Raw genomic sequence first — 22,451 nt, forward strand, 5'->3', positions numbered from 1 at the left:
TCACAATCAGATTCCTATGATGAGAATTTGCTAGAAAAATAGCAACATACAACATGCTTTCAGAACTTACCTATCTTGCTGAGCATATTGCTAAAATAGTTTAACTGATGAGAAGGACTTTTTAATCACCATGTGCAACTTAAAGAAATCAAGATGATTGTTAAACACAATAGAATACAGGTAAATATACACAGTGACATGGAATAGATTCAATCACTCAAGGCCAAAGGTTATCAAAGCATGTGCATACATGTTGAGATCTTTGTAAATGTTATGTTTCTAGAAGCTAGTTATATTAACATAAGATGCAATTCAGACAATCTGTCCTTTCAGGACAGATTTTGAAAACTAATGATGCAAGAGAAAGTAATTCATAGATCAGTAGAAAATCTACAAAGAGAAATTCTGAATATCACTTTTATTTTCTAGGCTTTTTCAAAATAGTATCAGAGAATTGAAAAGAATAGAAAACATGAGTGCATCCCCTTGGTTCTGTCATATCACTTCAAGTATTCAAGGTCTGAGCACAATACATGCCTACAATAAAACAAATGATTTTATTGAACGGTAAGTCAACATTTATATCTTTGATATCATGTTTAGCATAAGTGGCTGATTGATTTTTGACAGGCAAAATATTTTTTTCAATCTAAACTTGTTAAAAAGTGTGCATTATCCTTTTTACAGATTTAAAGACTTAGCTGATAGAAATTCTAGCCATTTGTTACTGTTCCATTGTTCCATGCGTTGGTTTGCCGTGAGAATCGATTTCTTCACAGCTCTCACAACCCTCACTGTGGCTCTCTTTGTCATCTTAAGTCCTGACTCTATTCCTGCATCAAATAAGGGTCTTGCTTTATCATATGCTGTTCAGGTGAGGAAACTAATTCAATTTTACTGGTCTTATTTATTCTGTTATCTCTTGAAGGACAACTAAATTGTTTCAGGGGTAATAAAAGTCAATAGAATTCCCTACAAAAGCAATTTCAACACGTTTTTACTATTCACTGAAAAGTTATTGGACTTGACAAGATAATAAAGATTGATAATAAAGATTCTACCCTGGCCACATGACAAGACTGTAAAAAAGGTGTTGTTTGTGATGTATTACAAACAATTCACATTTAATAGTGTTTATATTGAAGAATTAATTTATAGATTTGAAATCACATTCACACAAATGGAGCGGTCCAGTCCACCTCTTTTAAATTTAACGCAGTATGCTGTTGAATCCTTAGAATGAAAGAACACTTAAAATACAAAGTGTTTTAAGGTCTATTAATACAAGCAAAGTATCTCTTGAGTCTTTAATAAAAAATAAGTTTCATATTTGATCAATGGAGTTAACTGGAAACCTTTCATTTTATCTTTTAATTAATTGATCATATATAAATCTAACTCAATTGTATTGAAATCCTGAGGATCAATAGCATCATATTTCATGTAGGCAGCCAGGTTTGTATACAGGTGTGACAGAAATAAGATCAAGTCATTGACATTCTAGTTTCCTGATCTGTGCTCTTGAGTGCTCCCCTCAGACAGAATTAGTGAATATAAACCTCTCGAGGGTATACACTGACATTCCATGCAGCAATTTAAATTATATTGACCAATGGTGGAATCAAGGTGCTTTGGTAAATCTCATCAATGTGCATCTCAGGGAAAATACTCCATTCTTTGGAGCAGTATTTCACATAAAGGAAGAAAGTCATTGTTGGAGGTCAGTCAGTGGAAGTCTGTTACTGATGTAAGATCTGTCTCTTAGAGAGTGGACTCAAGGCCCAGATAGTAATCCTGACAGTGTCCTTACGTCTTATGCAGATCAGTTGGCGGGCATTTCTGCAGACACTTCTAACCTCTTTCTGCTTTAGTCTAAGTTGCCCTGCTTTAAGAAGGCCGCTAGCATGCTGGTACCTAAAAAAACAAGATAAGTGTGTTAATAACTACCACCTAGCGGCTCTAACATCCTCTATCATAACATGCTTGCAGGAGCTGGTTACGGCACGTGTCAGCTCTGGCCTCCCAGAACACGTTAATCCACTGCAATTCACCTACAGCTTAAACTGATCAATGGCAGATACCATCTCCCTGGCCCTACTCTCATCTCTGGATCAACTGCACAGTAAAGATGCCTATGATATTTTATTTATGAACTACAGCTCTTCCTTTAATACTATAATTCAAAGCAAACTCATCTCCAAACTCCTAGATTCTCCAGCTGTTTACAGAGCACAAGAAGGAGATAGAGAGCTTAGAGACATGGTGTCATGACAACAACCTGTCCTGGTCCAACAACAGCCAAGAAAACTCACGAGGACCTCTGCTTCTTCAAATGAATAAAGAAAAACTTTGGTACTTACTCTCACCAATTTTACTGATGCACCATAGAAAGCATCCTATCTGGATATACCATAGCCTGTTATGGCAACTGGTCAGCACAATGACTGCAAGTAACTGCAGCCAATTGTGGCCATAGCTCAGCATATCTTGGAAACCAGCCTCCCCTCTTTGGACCCTGTTTACACTTAGAACCATGGAACCATAGAACATTACAGCACAGAAACAGGCCTTTTGGTCCTTCTTGGCTGTGCCAGACCATTTTTCTGCTTAGTCCCACTGACCTGCACCTGAACCATATCCCTCCAAACACCTCTCATCCATGTACCTGTTCAATTTTTTCTTAAATGTTAAAAGTGAGCCTGCATTTACCACTTCATCTGGCAGCTCATTCCACACTCCCACCACTCTCTGCGTGAAGGTGCCCCCCCCCAATGTTCCCTTTAAACAGTTCCCCCTTCACCCTTAACCCATGTCCTCTGTTTTTTTTCTTCCCTAACCTCAGTGGAAAAAGCCTGCTTGCATTCACTCTATCTATACCCGTCATAATTTTATACACCTCTATCAAATCTCCCCTCATCCTTCTAAAATCCTAACCTATTCAACCTTTCTCTGTAACTCAGTTTCTCAAGTCCCAGCAACATCCTTGTGAACCTTCTCTGCTTCTCACTGTTTTAGTAAAGTAGCCAGCAATCAAAGACCCCATCCTTCTCATCCGATCGAGCAGAGATACAAAAACCTGAATGCACCAACCACGAGGCTCAGTAACAGCTTCCCTCCTGCTGTTTTGACTACTGAGTCATTCCCTAGTATGATAAGATAAACCCTTGACCTCACAGTCCACCTCAATAGACAGTAGGTGCAGGAGTAGGCCATTCAGCCCTCCTAGCCAGCACCGCCATTCACTGTGATCATGGCTGATCATACACAATCAGTACCCCATTCCTGCCCTCTCCCCATATCCCTTGACCCCAATATCTATAAGAGCTGTATCTAACTCTCTCTTGAAAGCATCCAGAGACTTGGCCTCCACTGCCTTCTGGGGCAGAGCATTCCACATATCCACCACTCTCTGGGTGAAAAAGTTTTTCCGCATCTCTGTTCTAAACGGCCTACCCCTTATTCTTAAACTGTGACCTCTAGTTCTGGACTCACCCATCAGCGGGAACATGCTTCCTGCCTCCAGTATGTCCAATCCCTTAATAATCTTATATGTTTCAATCAGATCCCCTCTCATTCTTCTAAATTCCAGTGTATACAAGCCCAGTCGCTCCAATCTTTCAACATATGACAGTCTCGCCATTCCAGCAATTAACCTTCTGAACCTGCGCTGCACTCCCTCAATAGCAAGAATGTCTTTCCTCAAATTTGGAGACCAAAACTGCACACAATACTCCAGGAGGGGTCTCACCAGGGCCCTGTACAGCTGCAGAAGGACCTCTTTACTTCTATACTCAATTCCTCTTGTTATACAGGCCAGCATACCATTAGCTTTCTTCACTGCCTGCTGTACCCCTGCATGCTTGCTTTCATTGACTGATGTACAAGAACTCCTAGATCTCGTTGTACTTCCCCTTTTCCTAACTTGACTCCATTTAGCTAGTAATCTGCCTTCCTGTTCTTGCCACCGGTGGATAACCTCACATTTATCCACATTAAACTGCATCTGCCATGCATTCCCCCACTCACTTGGCCTGTCCAAGTCACCCTGCATTCTCATAACATCCTCCTGACATTTCACACTGCCACCCAGCTTTGTGTCATCAGCAAATTTGCTAATGTTACTTTTAATCCCTTCATCTAAATCATTAATGTATATTGTAAACAGCTGCAGTCCCACACCGAACCTTGCGGTACCCCACTGGTCACAGCCTGCCATTCCGAAAGGGACCCGTTAATCGCTACTCTTTGTTTTCCAGTCAGCCAGCCAATTTTCAATCCATGTCAGTACTCTACCCCCAATACCATGTGCCCTAATTTTGCCCACTAATCTCCTATGTAGGACTTTATCAAAGGCTTTCTGAAAGTCCAGGTACACTACATCCACTGGCTCTCCCTTGTCCATTTTCATAGTTACATCCTCAAAAAATTCCAGAAGATTAGTCAAGCATGATTTTTCCTTCATAAATCCATGCTGACTCAGACTGATCCTTCTACTGCTATCCAAATATGTCGTAATTTCCTCTTTTATAATTGACTCCAGCAATTTTCCCACCACTGACGTCAGGCTAACCCAGGGGTCAGCAACGTTTACCACTGAAAGAGCCATATGGACCCATTTTCCACAGAAAAGAAAACACTGGGAGCCACAAAACCCGTTTGACATTTAAAATGAAATAACACTGCATACAATGGGTTTTTTTTTGCCTTTATGCTATGTATAAACAAACTATAATGTGTTGCATTTATGAAATTGATGAACTCCTGCAGAGAAAACAAAATTACATTTCTGCATGCAACAAAAACATTTTGAACTCCGAAAAAAGGCGTTGGGTTGAAGGTTACTCCATAGTTAGCCTACCTTGGATCGAAGGATTAAAAGAAATCGCGCACTGGCGGGTGTCAGGCATTGGCAGTGGTGACGTATATTAATAGCGATAAAAAAACACATTGTAGCGGTGTGCTACACGCAGCACTAAAATAAAGACACTGCAGTCAAAGATAACTTTATTCGAACTAAACAGCCTTGCTTTAAAGCCTCCCTCAACCCGCCCCCCCCGTGGGCGCGGATGCTCCAAAAGACACGTACTCACAAACTCCCGTAGGCTATCTCCCTTAGCCGGAAAGCTGGCTAATTGTGAGCCGGTTCGGATGTGCCAGGAAATGGGGTCGCCACAACGTTTGATTTAGATTGTACAAGATCACCATAATCTTCAAATTTCGAATTACATTTCAAAAACTAACAAACCATGGGGAGCCGCAGCACAGAGATGAAAGAGCCACATGCGGCTCCGGAGCCGCGGGTTGCCGACCCCTGGGCTAACCGGTCTATAATTCTCTGTTTTCTCTCTCCCTCCTTTCTTGAAAAGTGGGACAACATTAGCCACCCTCCAATCCGCAGGAACTGTTCCTGAATCTATAGAACGTTGGAAAATGATTACCAATGCGTCTACGATTTCTAGAGCCACCTCCTTAAGTACCCTGGGATGCAGACCATCAGGTCCTGGAGACATCAGCCTTCAGACCCAACAGTCTATCCAACACTGTTTTTTGCCTAATATAAATTTCCTTCAGTTCATCCATTACCCTAGTTCCTTTGGCCACTATTACATCTGAGAGATTGTTTGTGTCTTCCCTAGTGAAGACAGATCCAAAGTACCTGTTCAACTCATCTGCCATTTCCTTGTTCCCCATAATAAATTCACCCGTTTCAGTCTTCAATGGCCCAATCTTAACTATTTTTTTGCTATTCACATACCTAAAGAAGCTTTTACTATCCTCCTTTATATTCTTGACTAGTTTACCTTAATACCTCATTTTTTCTTGGCATATTGCCTTTTTTGCTATCTTCTGTTGCTCTTTAAAAGCTTCCCAGTCCTCCGGTTTCCCACTAATCTTTGCTATGTTATACTTCTCTTTTATTTTTACAGTCCTTTACTTCCCTCGTCAGCCACGGCCTCCCCTTACTCCCCTTAGGATCTTTCTTCCTCTTTGGAATGAACCGATCCTGCACCTTCTGCATTATTCCCAGAAATACCTGCCATTGTTGTTCCACTGTCTTCCCTGCTAGGGTATTGTTCCATTGAACTTTGGCCAGCTCCTCCCTCATAGCTCCATCGTTCCCTTTGTTCAACTGTAGTACTGACACATCCGATTTTCCCTTCTCCTTCTCAAATTGTAGGTTAAAACTTATCATATTATGGTCACTACCTCCTAATGGCTCCTTTACCTCAAGGTCCCTGATCAAATCTGGTTCATTGCAAAACACTAAATCTAGAATTGCCTTCTCCCTGGTAGGCTCCAGTACAAGCTGTTCTAAGAATCCATCTCAGAGGCACTCCACAAACTCCCTTTCTTGGGGTCCAGTACCATCCTGATTCTCCCAGTCTACCTGCATGTTGAAATCCCCCATGACAACTGTATCATTACCTTTGCGACATGCCAATTTTAACTCTTTATTCAACTTACACCCTACATCCAGACTACTGTTTGGGGGCCTGTAGATAATACCCATTAGGGTCTTTCTACCCTTAGAATTTCTCAGTTCTATCCATACTGACTCTACATCCCCTGATTCTATGTCCCCCCTCACAAGGGACGGAGTATCATTCCTCACCAAAAGAGCCACCCCTCTGCCCATCAGTCTGTTCTTTTGATAAGACGTATGTCCTTGAATATTCATTTCGCAGGCCCTGTCCGCTTGAAGCCATGTCTGTGTTATTCCCACAACATCGTACTTGCCAATTTCCAACTGAGCCTCAAGCTCATCTACTTTATTCCTTATACGTCATGCATTAATTTGTTACTCCCCTCACCTTTCATATCAATTCCTCTTTCACTTGGCCATACTATATGATCCCTTCTTGAACTTTCTGCTCCATTGATTCTGTTGTCCTTTTTAATTTTTCCTATTTTCACTTTCCCTTTAACTCCATCTTTATATTTCCAGCTCATCCCCTCCCCCCCCCCCCCCACTACTTAGTTTAAACTCCACTGTGTTGCAGTGGCAAACCTGCCTGCCAGAATGCTGGTCCCCCGCCTATTAAGGTGCAACCCATTCCCTTTTGTACAATTTATCCCTACCCCAAAACATACCCCAGTGGTCCAAGAATGTAAGTCCTTGCTTCCTGCACCAGTTCCTCAGCCACACATTCAGATCCATTATCTCCCTGTTCCTGCCCTCTCACCTCATTACGGCCTTGCATTACACTTCTCTCTGAAACATTTTATTCTGCCCTCTAATATTTCTGCCCATTCTACCTCAGTGCACTGTTTTAATGAATTGATTTGTAGGAGCAGTATGCAAGATAAATTTTCATTGTACTTCAGCATATGTGAAAATAATAAACCAACGTATCAGTCATCCCACACCCAAGGTATAACCCTTGATAGGATCATCGACATGATAGGTGAATTCTACAGGTGCTGCTTAACCTGCTGAGTATTTCCAGCATTTTATGTCTGTTTTCCAGTTGTGTTTCTGGCTAGGGAGGCTGTTTCTTTTAAGGAGTCATGAGCATCATTGAGCCAAGTGCAGTGATCAGAGAAAGTCCTCACCTCTGTCATATGATGGTGGGAAGTTCAATTGTAAAGCAACTGAAGATGGTTGGAAGTAGGGACTGACATGTGTCAGTCTTGTAGTGATGTCCGGAGGCTGAAGTGATTGAATTATAACAACCGGAATCATGTTTCTTTTTGTGAAGTATGACTTCAACCATTGGAGAGTTTTCTCTTTGGTGCATATTGACCAAATTCAACAATTCTACCTTGGTGAGAAGGGTAGTCACCCTCTCTCCCCCCTGAACTCCATTCTACAGTCCATGTTTAGAGCAAGATATTGATGATATCTGGGGAACAGTAGCCCCAAATTGACCTTTGGTGAGATAGCACCACTGACAATCAAAGTAGACTGATTGTACAGTAATTAGCTGGATTGGATTTGTCCTGTTTTTTTCATTAACAGTGGACAACTGGACAATTTACTATATTGTCAGGCAAATACCAATGCTGCATTTGTCCTGGGACAGGTTGACTTGAGGCACAGCTGGTTTAGGAGCACAGTCCTTCATAAGCTCAGTTGGAATGTTGCCTTTGTTGTATCTGGTGGTCTTTGAACATTTCTTGATTATCACGTGAAGAGAATCAAATTGACTGGAGGTTGGCTTTTGTGATAGTGGAGTTATAAGGAGGAAGCTCTGATGGATCATTCATTCAACACTTGTGATTAAATGTGGTTCAGCCATAGTTGGAAGTGTTATACCGAGTTATGAGTACTGCACTTTACAAAAGATGTAAAAACTTCAGACAAGATGCAGGCCACAGAGCAGGTATGACCATGACAGCCTGAATGGTCTATTTCTGTGCTGTTTGCATTCTGTGATTCACACTAGTCAATACTCAATTATTATCAAACAAAAGTCATCTTGATAGCATCAGTGCCCACGAATTTCAGGGACTTTCGAAAGAATATGTAAGTAGATTTCACTCAAACAAGGACCTTGGCAACTTGAAGAGGCTCAAAATATCCAATTAAGGGTCTTGCAAAAAAAAAAATCACGCCGAGCTCATTAGGAGTCTGGGTCACATTGCCTAAAAGTTAAGTCGATGTAGAACCCTGCATCACAATGGATGTATATTTGATGAACAATGATCTGCAGGATTTTATTGGCCCAGAGTCGGTAGGATGAATGCGTCTTTTCAACCACCAAGATAAAGCAGGTGTTCTGTAAATTTTCTCTGAACCTCTGATTTTTATTTGATGAATTTCAAGGCGAGTAGGTTTATTCACTCTTTTCTTATTAATATTGATAATTTTACAAAGATGTACTATCGAATTTCATATGTTCTCTGCTCATAGCTGACGGGATTGCTCCAAATGTGCATACGAATGGGAATTGAAACAGAATCCAGATTCTTATCTGTAGAACGAATAATGGAATATATACTGGTGAGTACATAACAACAGAATTCAATTCTGAATTCCAGTTCATTCAAATACTACTGTTTCCCTGTTATTTACGATTATATATCTTCATCAGACTGGTGTTTCAGAAGGTCCACTTCCTGCTGTCGAGTCAGATATTCCAAAGAACTGGCCAACTTGTGGTGCAATCACATTTAAGAATTATCAGATGAAATACAGAGAAAATACTCCAATTGTTCTGAAGGGATTGAATATAAATATAGATCCTCGGGAAAAAATTGGAATTGTTGGAAGAACAGGATCTGGTAAGATATTTTAAAACTATAGCTTCTCTTTATTACCATTTATGTACATAAAAATAATGTCGCAAACTAAAGGCTTTCTTTATTCCTAACCTTTAACAAAAGAAATGACTATCAGTGGCACCACTATGGGACCAGTATATTGTCACCCTTTTCTAAATGTCCTTTCTTAAATTACTCTTGAAGTTAGATGCTTCACTGCTTCCTTCCTTGTCAATCTAGGAACAGTTCTGATGCACTGTGATGTTGCTAAATCTAATCTCAATCTATCGTTAACTAATTGAACAGATTGTGAAGATTCTGGCATTTTTTCTAATGTATCTCCATTAACATTTCCTTACTTAATTTATATTGTTCAGTAATATATAACTTCATGCCACAAAGGGGATTCAGATTTTGCAAGATCCCTATTTCATTCCCCTGACCTAGCTTTGCTATCAAATGTAATAGTTCCACATTTCTTTCCATTTTCTGTTAAATTATAACCAGACTTGCTCAGCTCTGACTTTTGGCTTCTCAACCACAGTTCTGTGTTATTAATTCCTGTATTCTAGCAGATGAAAAATAAAACCTGATTTTAAAAAGGATAACAGTCATCACTGACATAAAATGAGAAATCTTGAGACATTAGCAAGCACTCTTTCATTGATCTCAGAATTCTATATTGTTTCAATTTTCTATTTAGTGGAGTCACTGAAAGCAAAAAAAAAGGCAACTAGAATTTAAGGATGCAAATTAAGGCACTAAATTTCAAACGTATGCTCCAGATTCTAGATGAGACAAGAACAAGTGTACAGGATCTGCTATAGTCTTGGTCAGGAAAATATTAAACAATCCCAATGTGATTAACACCATTACCAAAATATGTAATGAAAGTTTTTGTGGAGATGTTCTTAACTTATGAATGAAAACTCATAAAAAATATCCAAATACTTAAAATGGCAGTATTTCTATGCTAGTTATATCCTCATACAGTATATTATAATAACTTTAATGATGTACTCAATGCAGAACAAAATTAAGCATTAAAACTTCCCCAGGTTTCCAAATGTAAAGCATATATACTTAATTTAATAGAAGTTAATATGGTGGGGAAAATGCATAAGGGTTAATACATTTGCAGAGCTGAACTGAAATCTTAAGGAATTCAATGTTTTAGGGTTGATTATGAGAAGAAAGGGAAGTAAGTCTTTTTTAGCATTAAAGAGGATGTCATGCTTATTAAGGGAATGTCACTCAAGTGATGCATCATCTTTTGAGCCCTACAAGGTACAATTAACTCAGACACAGTTGGAGCAGCAATTAGAAAACTGTTCAGGCTTTACAGGTCACTGACCAGCACATCCAATGAACAAATGAGATTAATGAGCATTTCGAAAGCCAACTGAGATGCATTTAAAGCGAAAGGAATAGATGTATAATTTATGTACTGTTCACATTAATAGCCTGCTTGGAATGTTACCTGTGAGGGGACGAAAAAACATTTCAAAATGACTTTGCAAATAGTCCTTCAGTGGTGATTTTACTGTTTTTGTTGGTTTAAAAATCATGCCCTAGCTATAAAGTGTTTTGGGCATATCAAAGATATGAAAGAGAATACATACAGTAACTGCAAGTTCTTTTATAAAACATTAAGCTATAGGAGAAGAATTAGGCCATTTGGCTCATTGAGTCCGTTCCACCATTTCATCATGGCTAATCCATTTCCTCTCAGCCCATTCTCCTGCTTTCTCCCCGTATCCTTTCATTCCCTGACTAATCAAGAATCTATCAGCCTCTCCCTTAAATATGCACAATGACTTGGCCTCCATGGCTGTCTGTGGCAATAAATTCCACGGATCCACCAGTCCGGCTAACAAAATTCCTCCTCTTCTCCATTCTAAATGGACATCCCTCTATTTTGAGGTTACGTCTTCTGGACTTAGACTCACCCACCACAGGAAACATCTTCTCCACATCCACTCTTTCAAGGCCTTTCAACATTCAATAGGTTTCAATGAGATCCCTGCTCATTCTTCTGATTCCAGTGATTACAGGCCCAGAGCCATCAAATGCTCCTCATATGATAAACCTTTCAACCCTGTAATCATTTTTGTGACCTCCTTTGAACCCTCTCCAATGTCAGCACAACCTTTCTTAGATAAGGGGCCCAAAACTTCTCACAATATTCCAAGTGAGGCCTCACCAATGCTTTTTAGAGCCTCAACATTACATTCTTGCTTTTATATTCTAGCCCTCCCAAAATGAATGCTAACATCATATTTGCCTTCCTCATCACTGACTCAACCTGCAAATTAACCTTTAGGGAATCCTGCACGAGGACTCAAAAATACCCTTGTGCCTCAGATTTTTGAATTTTCTCTCCATTTAGAAAATCATCTATGCTTCTGCTTCTTCTAACAAAGTGCATCACCATACACTTCCTGACATTATATTCCATCTGCCACTTCTTTGCCCATTCTCTCTATCTGTCTTAGTCATTGTTTAGCCTCTCTGTTTCAACAACACTACCTGCCCCTCCACCTATCTTCATATCATCTGCAAACTTTGCAAAAAAGCAATCAATTCCGTCATCCAAATCATTGACATTTAATGTAACAAGAAGTGGTCCCAGCACAGACCCTCGTGTTTTATGATACACTTGAAGTCTTGGCTGAGCACTTTATATATATATATATATATATATATATATATATGGATGTGTGTGTGTGTGTAATTTAGATAAGATACAAACTAATAATTTTTTTTGCAGGGAAGTCATCATTGAGTGTTGCATTGTTCAGACTGGTTGAACCAGTTACAGGAACAATCCTAATTGACAACGTTGATATTTGCACTGTTGCTCTGGAAAATCTCCGAAGTAAACTCTCAATCATTCCACAAGATCCAGTTCTGTTTGCCGGTACAGTGAGGTAGGAACTCTTCCATATATTCCACACTAATTGCTAGATATTGATGGTATAATGTAGTTTGGCTTTACTTTTAATTTTCTTCATAATTTTTTGAAGTAAAATAGTGGAATTTTTGTATATATGCATTTCCTTTTGATTTGCAGAGAATTATTCACAGATTTTCAATCATGTCAGTTTGAGTTATAGAACTATAAGAATGGTTACAGCATGAGTGCTCACTTGTCCCATCATGCCTGCACTGGAAGAATGAATTAGTCCCATTCACCAGCTCTTATTCTGGAGTCCTGAAAATTATACTCTATTCTACTTTGAGAGTGATAATTGAATCTCCTTACAACACTCTTCTAGGTAGTGAATTATAGATTTGAAATAGTCTAATGAAAAATAAATTCTCATCTCACCTATCCAATACTCTTTCATTAATCATTTGAATTCAGTGTCCTTTGGTTCTTATATTTTCTGCTAATGGGACCAGTTCCTTTGAACTCACTTTAACCATCTGCAACCAAGAGAACCATCCAAAGTCGCTGATTTCTTATAGTCAGAACAACACCACTGACTCTCACCTGCACTTTCTCTAGGTTAAGAGACATGATCACAGGCAGTTGAATAGCAAGCCAGAGAGATAGAAATCTGGTGCATGTGAAAGGGATTAGTGTAGATAGGCAAAGTGGCCCAAATGGTTGTGGCACCTTTTTTTAATGCTGTACAATCCTATGATTCTGTGACTCTGGAGAGTTCACTTAGAAAATAATGTAGAATATTATAGGGCACATAACTAGCTATTTGGGTGTGAGTTAAAGCTCTCTTTTGCAAAAACACTTCATCATTCATTAATGTGCTCTGCAATAACATACACTTTCATGGCCTCAGTATTCACAGCCTCATCTCTCACAACTGTAATTCAGGATATGGTAGAGGACATCTAGATGCACTAATCACAACCATTTTCAAGGAAAGGGGCAAATTTGATTTGAGTGGCTGGCAAATTTGATTTGAGTGACTACACAGGCGTCTTCTTGCTGCCACCATCTACTCCCAGTGGCAGAAGGGCTGCTCCTTGAATCTCTGTACAGATTCCATCTATCCAGAAGGAATAGATGTGATTTTCACCATGCGTAAGTTCCAAAAGATCTGCAAGATCAGCACTATACCTCACTAAACCCTTTCTCCAACATTTGTAAAGGATTGTGACACCCTTCCCATATTTGGCTACATGCAAAAACTCCTCTTCGTCTACTGCTATATGAAATGCGATTTTTATTTAAATGAACAGATCCTGACAAATACAATCAAGGTGCAGAATGTTGTCAAGGAAGACAACATCATTTTGCTGCACCTCATCTCTGACAAATTTCCCACTACAGTAGAACAATTGAAAACCATTCAATCTACATCACCTCCACTGCAGAACGAAGGTCACCTCAACTTCAGTAGCTGGGCAGCAATACACAGAGCACAATCGCATTAGCATAAATTCGGAGACCGAGCTTTAAGTCAGAGTTAACCTGTCCACATCAAGGGTGTTGACGTTGAGAGGGTTGAAAAGTTCAAGTTCCTAGATGCAAGCCTCACCAATGGCCTGCCTTAATCCAACCATTTCATGTCATGGCCAAGAAAGTGCACCATTGCCTCTACTTCATCAGGAGGCTAAAGAATTACTTCAATTACTAAAGCAGCCAGCATAATCAAATCCTCAGGAAGTAGAGGCATTGCTGAGCTTTCTTAGACATTGTATTGTTGCCCTGCTACTAAAGTTGAGGTGACCTTGGTTCTGTAGTGGAGATGATGCAGGTTGAATGGTTTCCAATCTGCATTGTAGATTAGCCAGCATAATCAACATCCCCACCTACCCTGGTTATTCTCTCTTCGCCTCTCTCCTAATGGGCAGCAGCTTCAAAAGCCTGAACATACATACATTCAGGGTCAAGGACTGCTTCTATCCAACTGCTATCAGACTCTTGAATGGACCCCTTGTACAATAAGATGGACTCTTGACCTCACAATCTACTTTGTTATGATCTTGTACATGGTTTACCCGCACTGCACCATTTTGGTAGCTTTTACACTTTACTCTGCATTGTTATTGTTTTACCTTGTTCTAACTCGATGCACTATGTAATGATTTAATCTGTATGAACGGTATGCAAGGCAAGCTTTTCACTGTATCTTGTTACATTTAACAATAATAAACCAAAACCAATCTGTTCACTAAGGCAGATGAGCAAATGCTTGTTATACTTAATTAACGCCCACAGAACAAAATCTTCTCCCAACCTGTTTCTACTGTACAATATTGCCTCTTAATAATAAATGATAACAATAACAGAGGGGAGTATGTGAGCTACTGCACTTAATCGGAACCAACTTCTCAGTGAAGGCAGACATCAATAATGCAAACACAAAGTACACTGCAGATGCTGTGGTCAAATCAATACACACAACAAGCTGGAGGAACTCAGCAGGTTGGGCAGCATCCATGGAAATGAGCAGTCAATGTCTCAGGAAGGGTCTCGGCCTGAAACGTCGACTGCTCGTTTCCACGGATGCTGCTTGACCTGCTGAGTTCCTCCAGCTTTGTGTGCGTATCAATAATGCAACCTTGTCAATTTGATTGTTTGATGAAAGGAGTGCTTGAGGATGAAAGGTATGAAACCTGGCAAAAATGTAATGGGCAGCAGTGATACTTATCCTTTCCCCAAGCTTCTGAGATATAAACAATCTGTAAAGCATCAGAAAGAACATGTTTAGATACCAAAATCTTCCCAATCTACTTGCAGTATAAATGAACCTGCATTCTCTTCCAGGTCAACACTCCTAGCACTATTATACTCAGTCACTTCTGACGGATAGGCCAAGTTGTTCACATGACTAAAGCCAGACTCTCAAGATAGATATTCTACTCGGAGCTTCATCATAGCAAGAGAGTTCCAGGTGGACAGAGCAAATGACTCAAGGATATTCTCAATGCCTCCTTTAGTTGACTTCCTATTGACTTGTGGAAGTCCCTGGCTCAATACAAATAAGTATTTGAGGTGGCATTGAGAAGCTGGGATCCATTCACATAACATATGCACACATACACAGCATAAATAGTAGAAAGACTGCACCCCCTCAAAAGACATACCCACCTGCCTGACGCTCATTTCTTGCCGGCAGTAGATTTCATTCTGACCTCATCAAACAGCTGAGAACTCACAGATCTGGAGAAAGTCATTTTCATTGTCAAGAAGTTTCTAAGAAGAAGCATAGTCATGCATTTAATCCTCTGCTGAAATTAAATTCCATTGACTTCAATATAAAACACATAGCTGCTCTCATATAGAGCATCTAGCAGATGAAAATCTATGGACTTGATTTTTGTACTTCTCACATTCTGTATAAAAAATGTGTGGTCTAGATTTAGGAGCTTTCCATGTGAAACCAATGAAATTCCTCCCAAATCTCTCTCTTAATGTTCAGAAGTCTTTATAACACTTGAAAAACAAGGTAGTAGAAAATAATCTGCAGGAAAAGTCAAGAAACTAATTCATAATTTAGTCAACATTAAAGAGTTATTATAGTATGAAAGCCAGGTATATTCTTATTATTATTATGGGCCAAAATTTCATGGGTGATGACCTCCATCATTTCATTGGCACTATTATACGCACGGCTAATTTTTTTTCCCCCAGAGATATTTCAGACGTCACTGGAGCACGTCTAAGCATCAAAACTTTGATTGTCCATTTGCCTCAGTAGATAACATAAACTACTATTCACCAATTCTTTTGTAATGGATCTTTTGCTGAATTGACTAATGTCAAGATTCTAATCTATGAATTGGAATTTACTATAAGTAGAAAGCACTGGATAAACCTAAAGTACTTGTAACTACTTTCATAAAATTTTATCGATCAGGCTATGTATTAAACATGATAGTGTCTTATCAAAGACAGTGATTAGTTAATTATCAGGATGTTTTAAGCAATTAGATTGTACTATATCCTGTCCTATTTCTTGTTCCAAATGTTTTACAATTCTTTGCTAAACCTTGCAGTATCTCATCTAAATCTCAGTGGATTCAGCATTGCGATAAAAATAATCATTGGCTGTTTTAAAATAATCTGCCTTACTATAGTCCCTTAAGTAGTTATTCAAATCTAGTCAATGAACTGAATTTATCTAGCGCTGAATAAATTCTGCACTCTTTCAATAGGTACAATTTAGACCCTTTTGGGAAGTACAAAGAAGATGCAATTTGGGATGCTCTTGAACAAACTTACATGAAGGATATGGTATGCTTAAAACAATCCAAAACAACTTTAATTCTCATTAATATTAACAAAGCAGATGATTACACATTTTAGTAATAACACTGGACTGTCTAAAATGTTTAATTGCTCCAATATATTTTTCTCATAATCACAGTAGGTGTTGATATATAAATTATTTTTGTAAGTATTATGGATGATGTGTTCAGTCATGGTTTAGTTACCAGGTTTACTATTTACTTCAGTGAATTGGTAGTTTGGATGTTATTATATAATCTCTTGACAGAGCAGCTTGCAAATGAAAGTGCAATAATGTTTTTTTGTGAGAAAAATCATATTGCTACACCAACTGTTTATTATCTAACCATGACTACTTAAATGCTTACCACCATCCAGCCCAGTCCCCATACAATGTAATGTCTAAAAAAACAGGTGTTCCCAATTAATGCTTCGTAGTTCCTGCCTAATGCCCATGTAATTTACCTTACTCCAATGTAAAACTCTGCAAGGACCATAACTATCCCTACCTACAGCTATGCTGAAAGTTAAAGAGTTGTGGTCACTGTCCTCCTAACTGTTCACCCACTGAAAGGTCAGTCACCTGGCCAGGCTCATTACCCAACTCCAGGTCCAGTACGGCACCTCCTCTTTTTGGACTGTTCACATATTGATTTAACAAACCTTCCTGGATACACTTAACAAATTCTGCCTCATCTAAAACCCTTACACTAAGAAGGTCCCAGTTTATATTAGGAAAGTTGAAATCCCTCATGACAACAGCCCTACTATTTTCACAGATTTCCTTAATCTGATTACTTATCTGTTCCTCAATGTCCCAGTGGCTATTGTGGGGTCTGTAGTACAGTCCCATCAGTATGATTGCACACTTCCCATTCCTGAGTTCCACCCAATTGTGGGTCTGAACCCTCCATTATGTCCCCCCTGTGTGCAGCTCTGATATTGTCCCTGATTTTTAGTGCAACTCCACCCACCCCTCTTTTACATTCTCCTCTATCTTTTCTAAAACTTTGAAAACCTTGTACATTATTCCCTCATTCCTGCCCCTCTCTCAACCTAGTTTGAGTAATGGCCACAACATTGTAGTTCCATGTACCGATCCATCCTCTAAGTGTATCGCCCTTACCCATAATATTCCTAGCATTAACATATATACGCTTCAAACTGTCCAACCCGTCATACCTTATTTTGATTTTGCCTTTCAACAGCTTCCCTAACATTTATCTTCTGGTCCAATCCTTCCCTTACTGACCTGGGGCTCCAGTTCCCAGCCCTCTGAAAAGCTAGTTTAAACTCTCCTGAGTAGCATCAGCAAATCTAATCATCAAACCAGCAGCACAGTACAGTGGTACAGTCTAGTTCTACAGTGGCATAGCCATCAGAATCACTATTTTACAGCTCCAGTGACCTGGATTTAATCCTGACCTCAGCAGCTCCATGTGTTGAGTCTGCATGTTCTTCCGACTTGGACGTGTTTCCTCAGTGCTCCAGTTCCCTCTCACAACCCAAAAATCTGCAGGTTGCTGGGTCAATTGGCAAGTTGCCCCTAACATGTAGGTGAGCAATAGAATCTGGGGGAGAGCTGAAAGGAATATGAGGAGAGTAAGATCAGATCAGTGTGAATAGTACTTGGTCTGTCTCCTAAAGTTGAAAGGCTATTTTCAATCTGTATGGCAAATGTGTATAAATAAGGCATCTAATATATTCCTGACAAACACCGGTTAATGATTGTTTTTGACATTTATGGGATAAACACGACCGTTATCTAAGTAAAAAGTTATTCCCGCATGTTCATTGCAAACCACTGACTGTTTTGAAGGTATCAAAGCTCCCAAAGAAACTGGAATCAGAGGTGACTGAAAATGGAGAAAATTTCTCTGTTGGTGAGCGCCAGTTACTTTGCATGGCACGAGCACTCCTGAGGAATTCAAAGGTAGGGAAAAACAGCCCGGGAATTAGACTGAATGAGAGAAAGAACTGGAAATTCCCAAGAAAAGTCTTGTAGTTGACAAACTGTTAGATTAATTTGGGAATCCTTTGTCCTTATACCAGTGCACCAATTTCAGGTAATTGGATCTGCCACCATGTAAATGTTTTAAGGCACCAAAACTTGAAGCAGGGGTGGTATTAATCTCATAAGGCAAAAAAAAACTTACTCATATCCACCGTACAATATACTTTTCAAAACTTGCTTTGCAATAAAGTGAATTGTATTTCCACTAGTTCCTGTTGTTACCCAGAAAAAAATAGTTTGTAAAAATTAAATGAAATAAACTGCGTAATGTCAAATACAACATCAAGGCTCCTGCAAGGATCCAATTATCTCACGTATACAAGTGAATCAAATTACTGCAAATATAGTCAGGTATTCAAGGTATTTTTTTTTATTATTGGCACCATTAATTTCTTTACAGACTCAACCCACACAGTCCAGTGCTGTACTTTTCCATCTTCTGACTGTCTCCACTTCAAAGTAATGCACTGCCTGTGAGCTGAATTGGGGTATCCAGGGTATGTAAATGTCTATTTTTACCTCTCTTCTGACTAATCTATCGTGAAATCTATCCATTAGATAATAGTTCTGGATGAAGCTACGGCCTCTATTGATTCAGAAACAGATTCTTTGGTTCAGCACACCATCAGAGAAGCATTCAAGGACTGCACGATACTAACAATTGCGCATCGAATAAACACAGTTCTGGAATCCAACAGAATTCTGGTTATGGATAACGGAGAGGTGAGGATTATCCTATAGAGCAATATTTTTAATATTACACACTTTATTATTAAAACTGTTGACAGTAGCCATGGGATAGCATATATTTGCAAAACTGAATGCAAATCTCCAAATAATGTGAAACATTAGTGAATATAATACTAACCTATGACTACATTTGGAAGAACAGGAAAATGAGGTAATGGGATATTAGTTGACCATTATTTAAAATTCATCTGGTTTGGAAAATTAATATCACAATAGTAATAGTCTGCTATTAATTTTCAGGTGGTGGAATTTGACACACCAGCCGTGCTGGTACAGAATCAGAATTCAGTTTTTACATCAATGCTGGCTGCATCCAACAAAATGGAATCATAAATGTGCAGAGATAATTCAAATTGTTGGTCCTAATTTCTACTGAAAGACATTTTGATTAGATCAGAAAAAGGCTGACTCTAAAAATGACTGTTCTTTTGGAGCTGAAGCCATTTATTTGTATAAATCAATCAATGTAATAAGCAAACACCTTAGATAATCTCATGTTTCAACTATTGTAAGGTGAAAAAAAATAAACTGCTTCATAGAATTATAATGGTGTGGTGAACTACATATACCTGTCTGGACACGCCCCCCCTGCTGACTGCTCCTGTGGCTCCTCCCACTGATCCCGGTATAAAGGCGATTGGAGGCACAGACCCTTCCTCAGTCTCCAGGATGTTGTGTGATGGTCACTTGCTGCTTGTTCTTTCTTCCAGCCAATAAAAGCCTACCTTAACCCATGTCTCAGAGTTATTTATGGTGCATCAAACAGTCCTATTATTAAAGTTATACATTACTGGTTTCTGAGGTAATTTATTTCAGGAGTTAAAATATTACTGTAAAAATGTGTTTGTATTTTTTAGTTTATTAATTAGTTTCCTCAATGCTGTCAGATGTACCCATCACCTGCCATTAATCCTCTCAAGTACTTACATGGCTGCCTAATCAATTTTCAAAACAAAGCAGAATTTGCAGATTATTGAATGCTCGGATTGTTACAGTTTTGAACTGTAAGGAACCCATGTGATTTGCCCGATAGAGGTTCTCATTCATTTATTCATGGGGAAAGAGGAGGATGGGGAGAAGGAAATTAGTTTGGAAATCACTGTTAAGTCCACCAATAGTTCCCTAACATTAACTGAACTTGAAAAGGTGACGCTGAGGCACCTCCCTGAACTATAGCAGTCCTTGTGGCAAAGCTTACTTCCAAAGGCCTGTTTGGAAAAGCACATTGTTGCACAGCAGACAAAATCAGTGAGATCTATCTTTCCAGAATTCCTTGGAGGCTTTGGCGTGACAGCAAACATCAGGTAGACGTGAAGCTCTGCCACATGGATGCCATTCTTCTAAATTTCCAACCTAACTATCTTAGAAACACAACTGTTCCATTATGAAATTTGACAATGTCGACATCATTTGAGCGAACACATTTTACAAAGAATTAATCCTTCAGTTGGCTGCTTGCAACTCTGATGTCAGTGCCAACACTATAACCATTCAGAATCATTGACATTCGCATTCTTCAACAATACACCAACTAAATAAGGCTTGTAGCTTGTTCCTTGTCAACAGATAATTATCAGTAATAGAGTAAAAGAAACATTCTCCATATTCTTATAAGCAGAGATCTAGCATTATGCCTCAGCAAAGTACAAAACAATAGGCTGGATATCCAACTGTCACTGTTGCCTGTATTTACAGATAGCTTAGATCAGGAAGGGGGTGGCTGGGGCGGAGATCAGCTGAACCTCTTGGTGATCATCAACCTGCTACTGAACTTCCAGATGACTGCTCGTTGGTGAAGTAGTTCCTTTCTATGCCACTGGGAACTAAATCTCCAGCTCCAATCTCTTCTTCCAATGATCCGCCAAGAATTGAGCACTGTGTTGCTCATACTTCAGAAGAAGGACGTGTAACCAAACGCACACACCTGGAGTTCTTTTGTACCGATTACTGTTTCTATTGGCTTGCTCAGCTTTCTGCCTTTGCCTCTTTATTTCTGCACATTTTCTGACCTGTAACTAAATATAGCACTATAAAATAGCATGTTGGCCTGATTTTTCTGATATCTAGTACACTAGAATAAGATATCTTTCTGTTTGTGCATTAGCTATCTGGGCTGAGTTAGGCAGCAGAATGTAGCAGCATCTTATGGAAAGAGTAACCAAGCTCCCAAGATAAGGGAAATGTCCAATCGATTATAATATGGTAAGTTGCACCATGAACACTTATAGGTGGATGATTTAGAACAGATGCATGTAATCTTGATATCATCCCAACTCATGGAATATAATTCTTTTATATAAAGTGGTTGATTATCAGTCCTATTTCCAAAAACCTTTCTAATCTGTTCCACGATGAACAAACACTTAGTCAAAGAACCATCTAAAGGCAAGGAGCTTTACAAAACAGACCTACTTCACAATTGCTTTGCATTGATCAAATATTGGCTTTGCTACAGCCAGGATGGCCTGTAAGAGTGCTGTTCAATGAAGATGGGTTAAAGAACTTTATTTCTGCTAAAAGCACAAGAATGAATTTCAATAAATGGCCATATCTGCATTAGAATTTCTTATTGTGGGGAATAGGGCGCAGAACTATACTCTGATATTTGATGGATCCCTGTTAAAGATCGTTTTATTGAAATCATCCTCACTGCGGGAGAAATTCCAGTTCTACAGTGCATCCAAAGAGAAGTGCAGTGGGAATTAATGGTTTATTTCAAATTTAGAACAATTTAATACATTTCTAAGGGAAATTTGACCAATGGATCTACAAGTGTACATGTGTTGTACTGAGTTAAATGACCTTAGTTGAAACCATTTAAATTTTGGACCCAACACGAGGAAATCTGCAGATGCTGGAAATTCAAACAACAACACACACAAAAATGCTGGTGGAACACAGCAGGCCAGGCAGCATCTATAGGGAGAAGTGCTGTTGACGTTTCGGGCCAAGACCCTTCGTCAGGACTAATCAAAAGGAAAGATAGTAAGAGATTTGAAAGTAGTGGGGGAACGGGGAAATGCGAAATGATAGGAAAAGACTGGAGGGGGTGGGATGAAGCTAAGAGCTGAAAAGGTGATTGGCGAAAGTGTTACAGAGCTGGAGAAGGGAAAGTATCATGGGACGGGAGGCCTCAGGAGAAAGAAAGGGGGGGGTAGCACCAGAGGGAGATGGAGAACAGGCAAACAACTAAATATGTCAGGGATGGGGTAAGAAGGGGAGGAGGGGCATTAACAGAAGTTAGAGAAGTCAATGTTCATGCCATCAGGTTGGAGGCTACCC

General features: G+C 39.3%; 1 protein-coding gene and 1 long non-coding RNA gene across 2 annotated transcripts in view; one reads left to right on the forward strand and one right to left on the reverse strand.

The window, feature by feature from the left end:
- abcc12 (ATP-binding cassette, sub-family C (CFTR/MRP), member 12) overlaps positions 1 to 19,899 on the forward strand; it is a 118,179-nt gene extending 98,280 nt beyond the window's left edge. The window contains exons 22-30 of the mRNA XM_059992918.1: positions 430 to 567; positions 688 to 874; positions 8,855 to 8,944; positions 9,036 to 9,225; positions 11,975 to 12,134; positions 16,333 to 16,411; positions 18,225 to 18,338; positions 18,978 to 19,142; positions 19,410 to 19,899. Of these exons, the coding sequence (XP_059848901.1) occupies positions 430 to 567; positions 688 to 874; positions 8,855 to 8,944; positions 9,036 to 9,225; positions 11,975 to 12,134; positions 16,333 to 16,411; positions 18,225 to 18,338; positions 18,978 to 19,142; positions 19,410 to 19,502 (1,216 nt within the window). The 3' untranslated portion in view covers positions 19,503 to 19,899. The remainder of the gene's footprint in view (positions 1 to 429; positions 568 to 687; positions 875 to 8,854; positions 8,945 to 9,035; positions 9,226 to 11,974; positions 12,135 to 16,332; positions 16,412 to 18,224; positions 18,339 to 18,977; positions 19,143 to 19,409) is intronic.
- Positions 883 to 18,218, reverse strand: LOC132406853 (uncharacterized). The gene is made up of 3 exons (XR_009516273.1): positions 17,831 to 18,218; positions 15,266 to 15,370; positions 883 to 1,914 (listed from the first exon to the last, which is right to left on the reverse strand). It is a non-coding gene; the product is annotated as an uncharacterized LOC132406853 (long non-coding RNA).
- Positions 19,900 to 22,451: the final 2,552 nt, after the last annotated feature.

The sequence above is a fragment of the Hypanus sabinus genome, chromosome 17 (assembly GCF_030144855.1).
Source record: "Hypanus sabinus isolate sHypSab1 chromosome 17, sHypSab1.hap1, whole genome shotgun sequence".
NCBI classification, from domain to species: domain Eukaryota; kingdom Metazoa; phylum Chordata; class Chondrichthyes; order Myliobatiformes; family Dasyatidae; genus Hypanus; species Hypanus sabinus.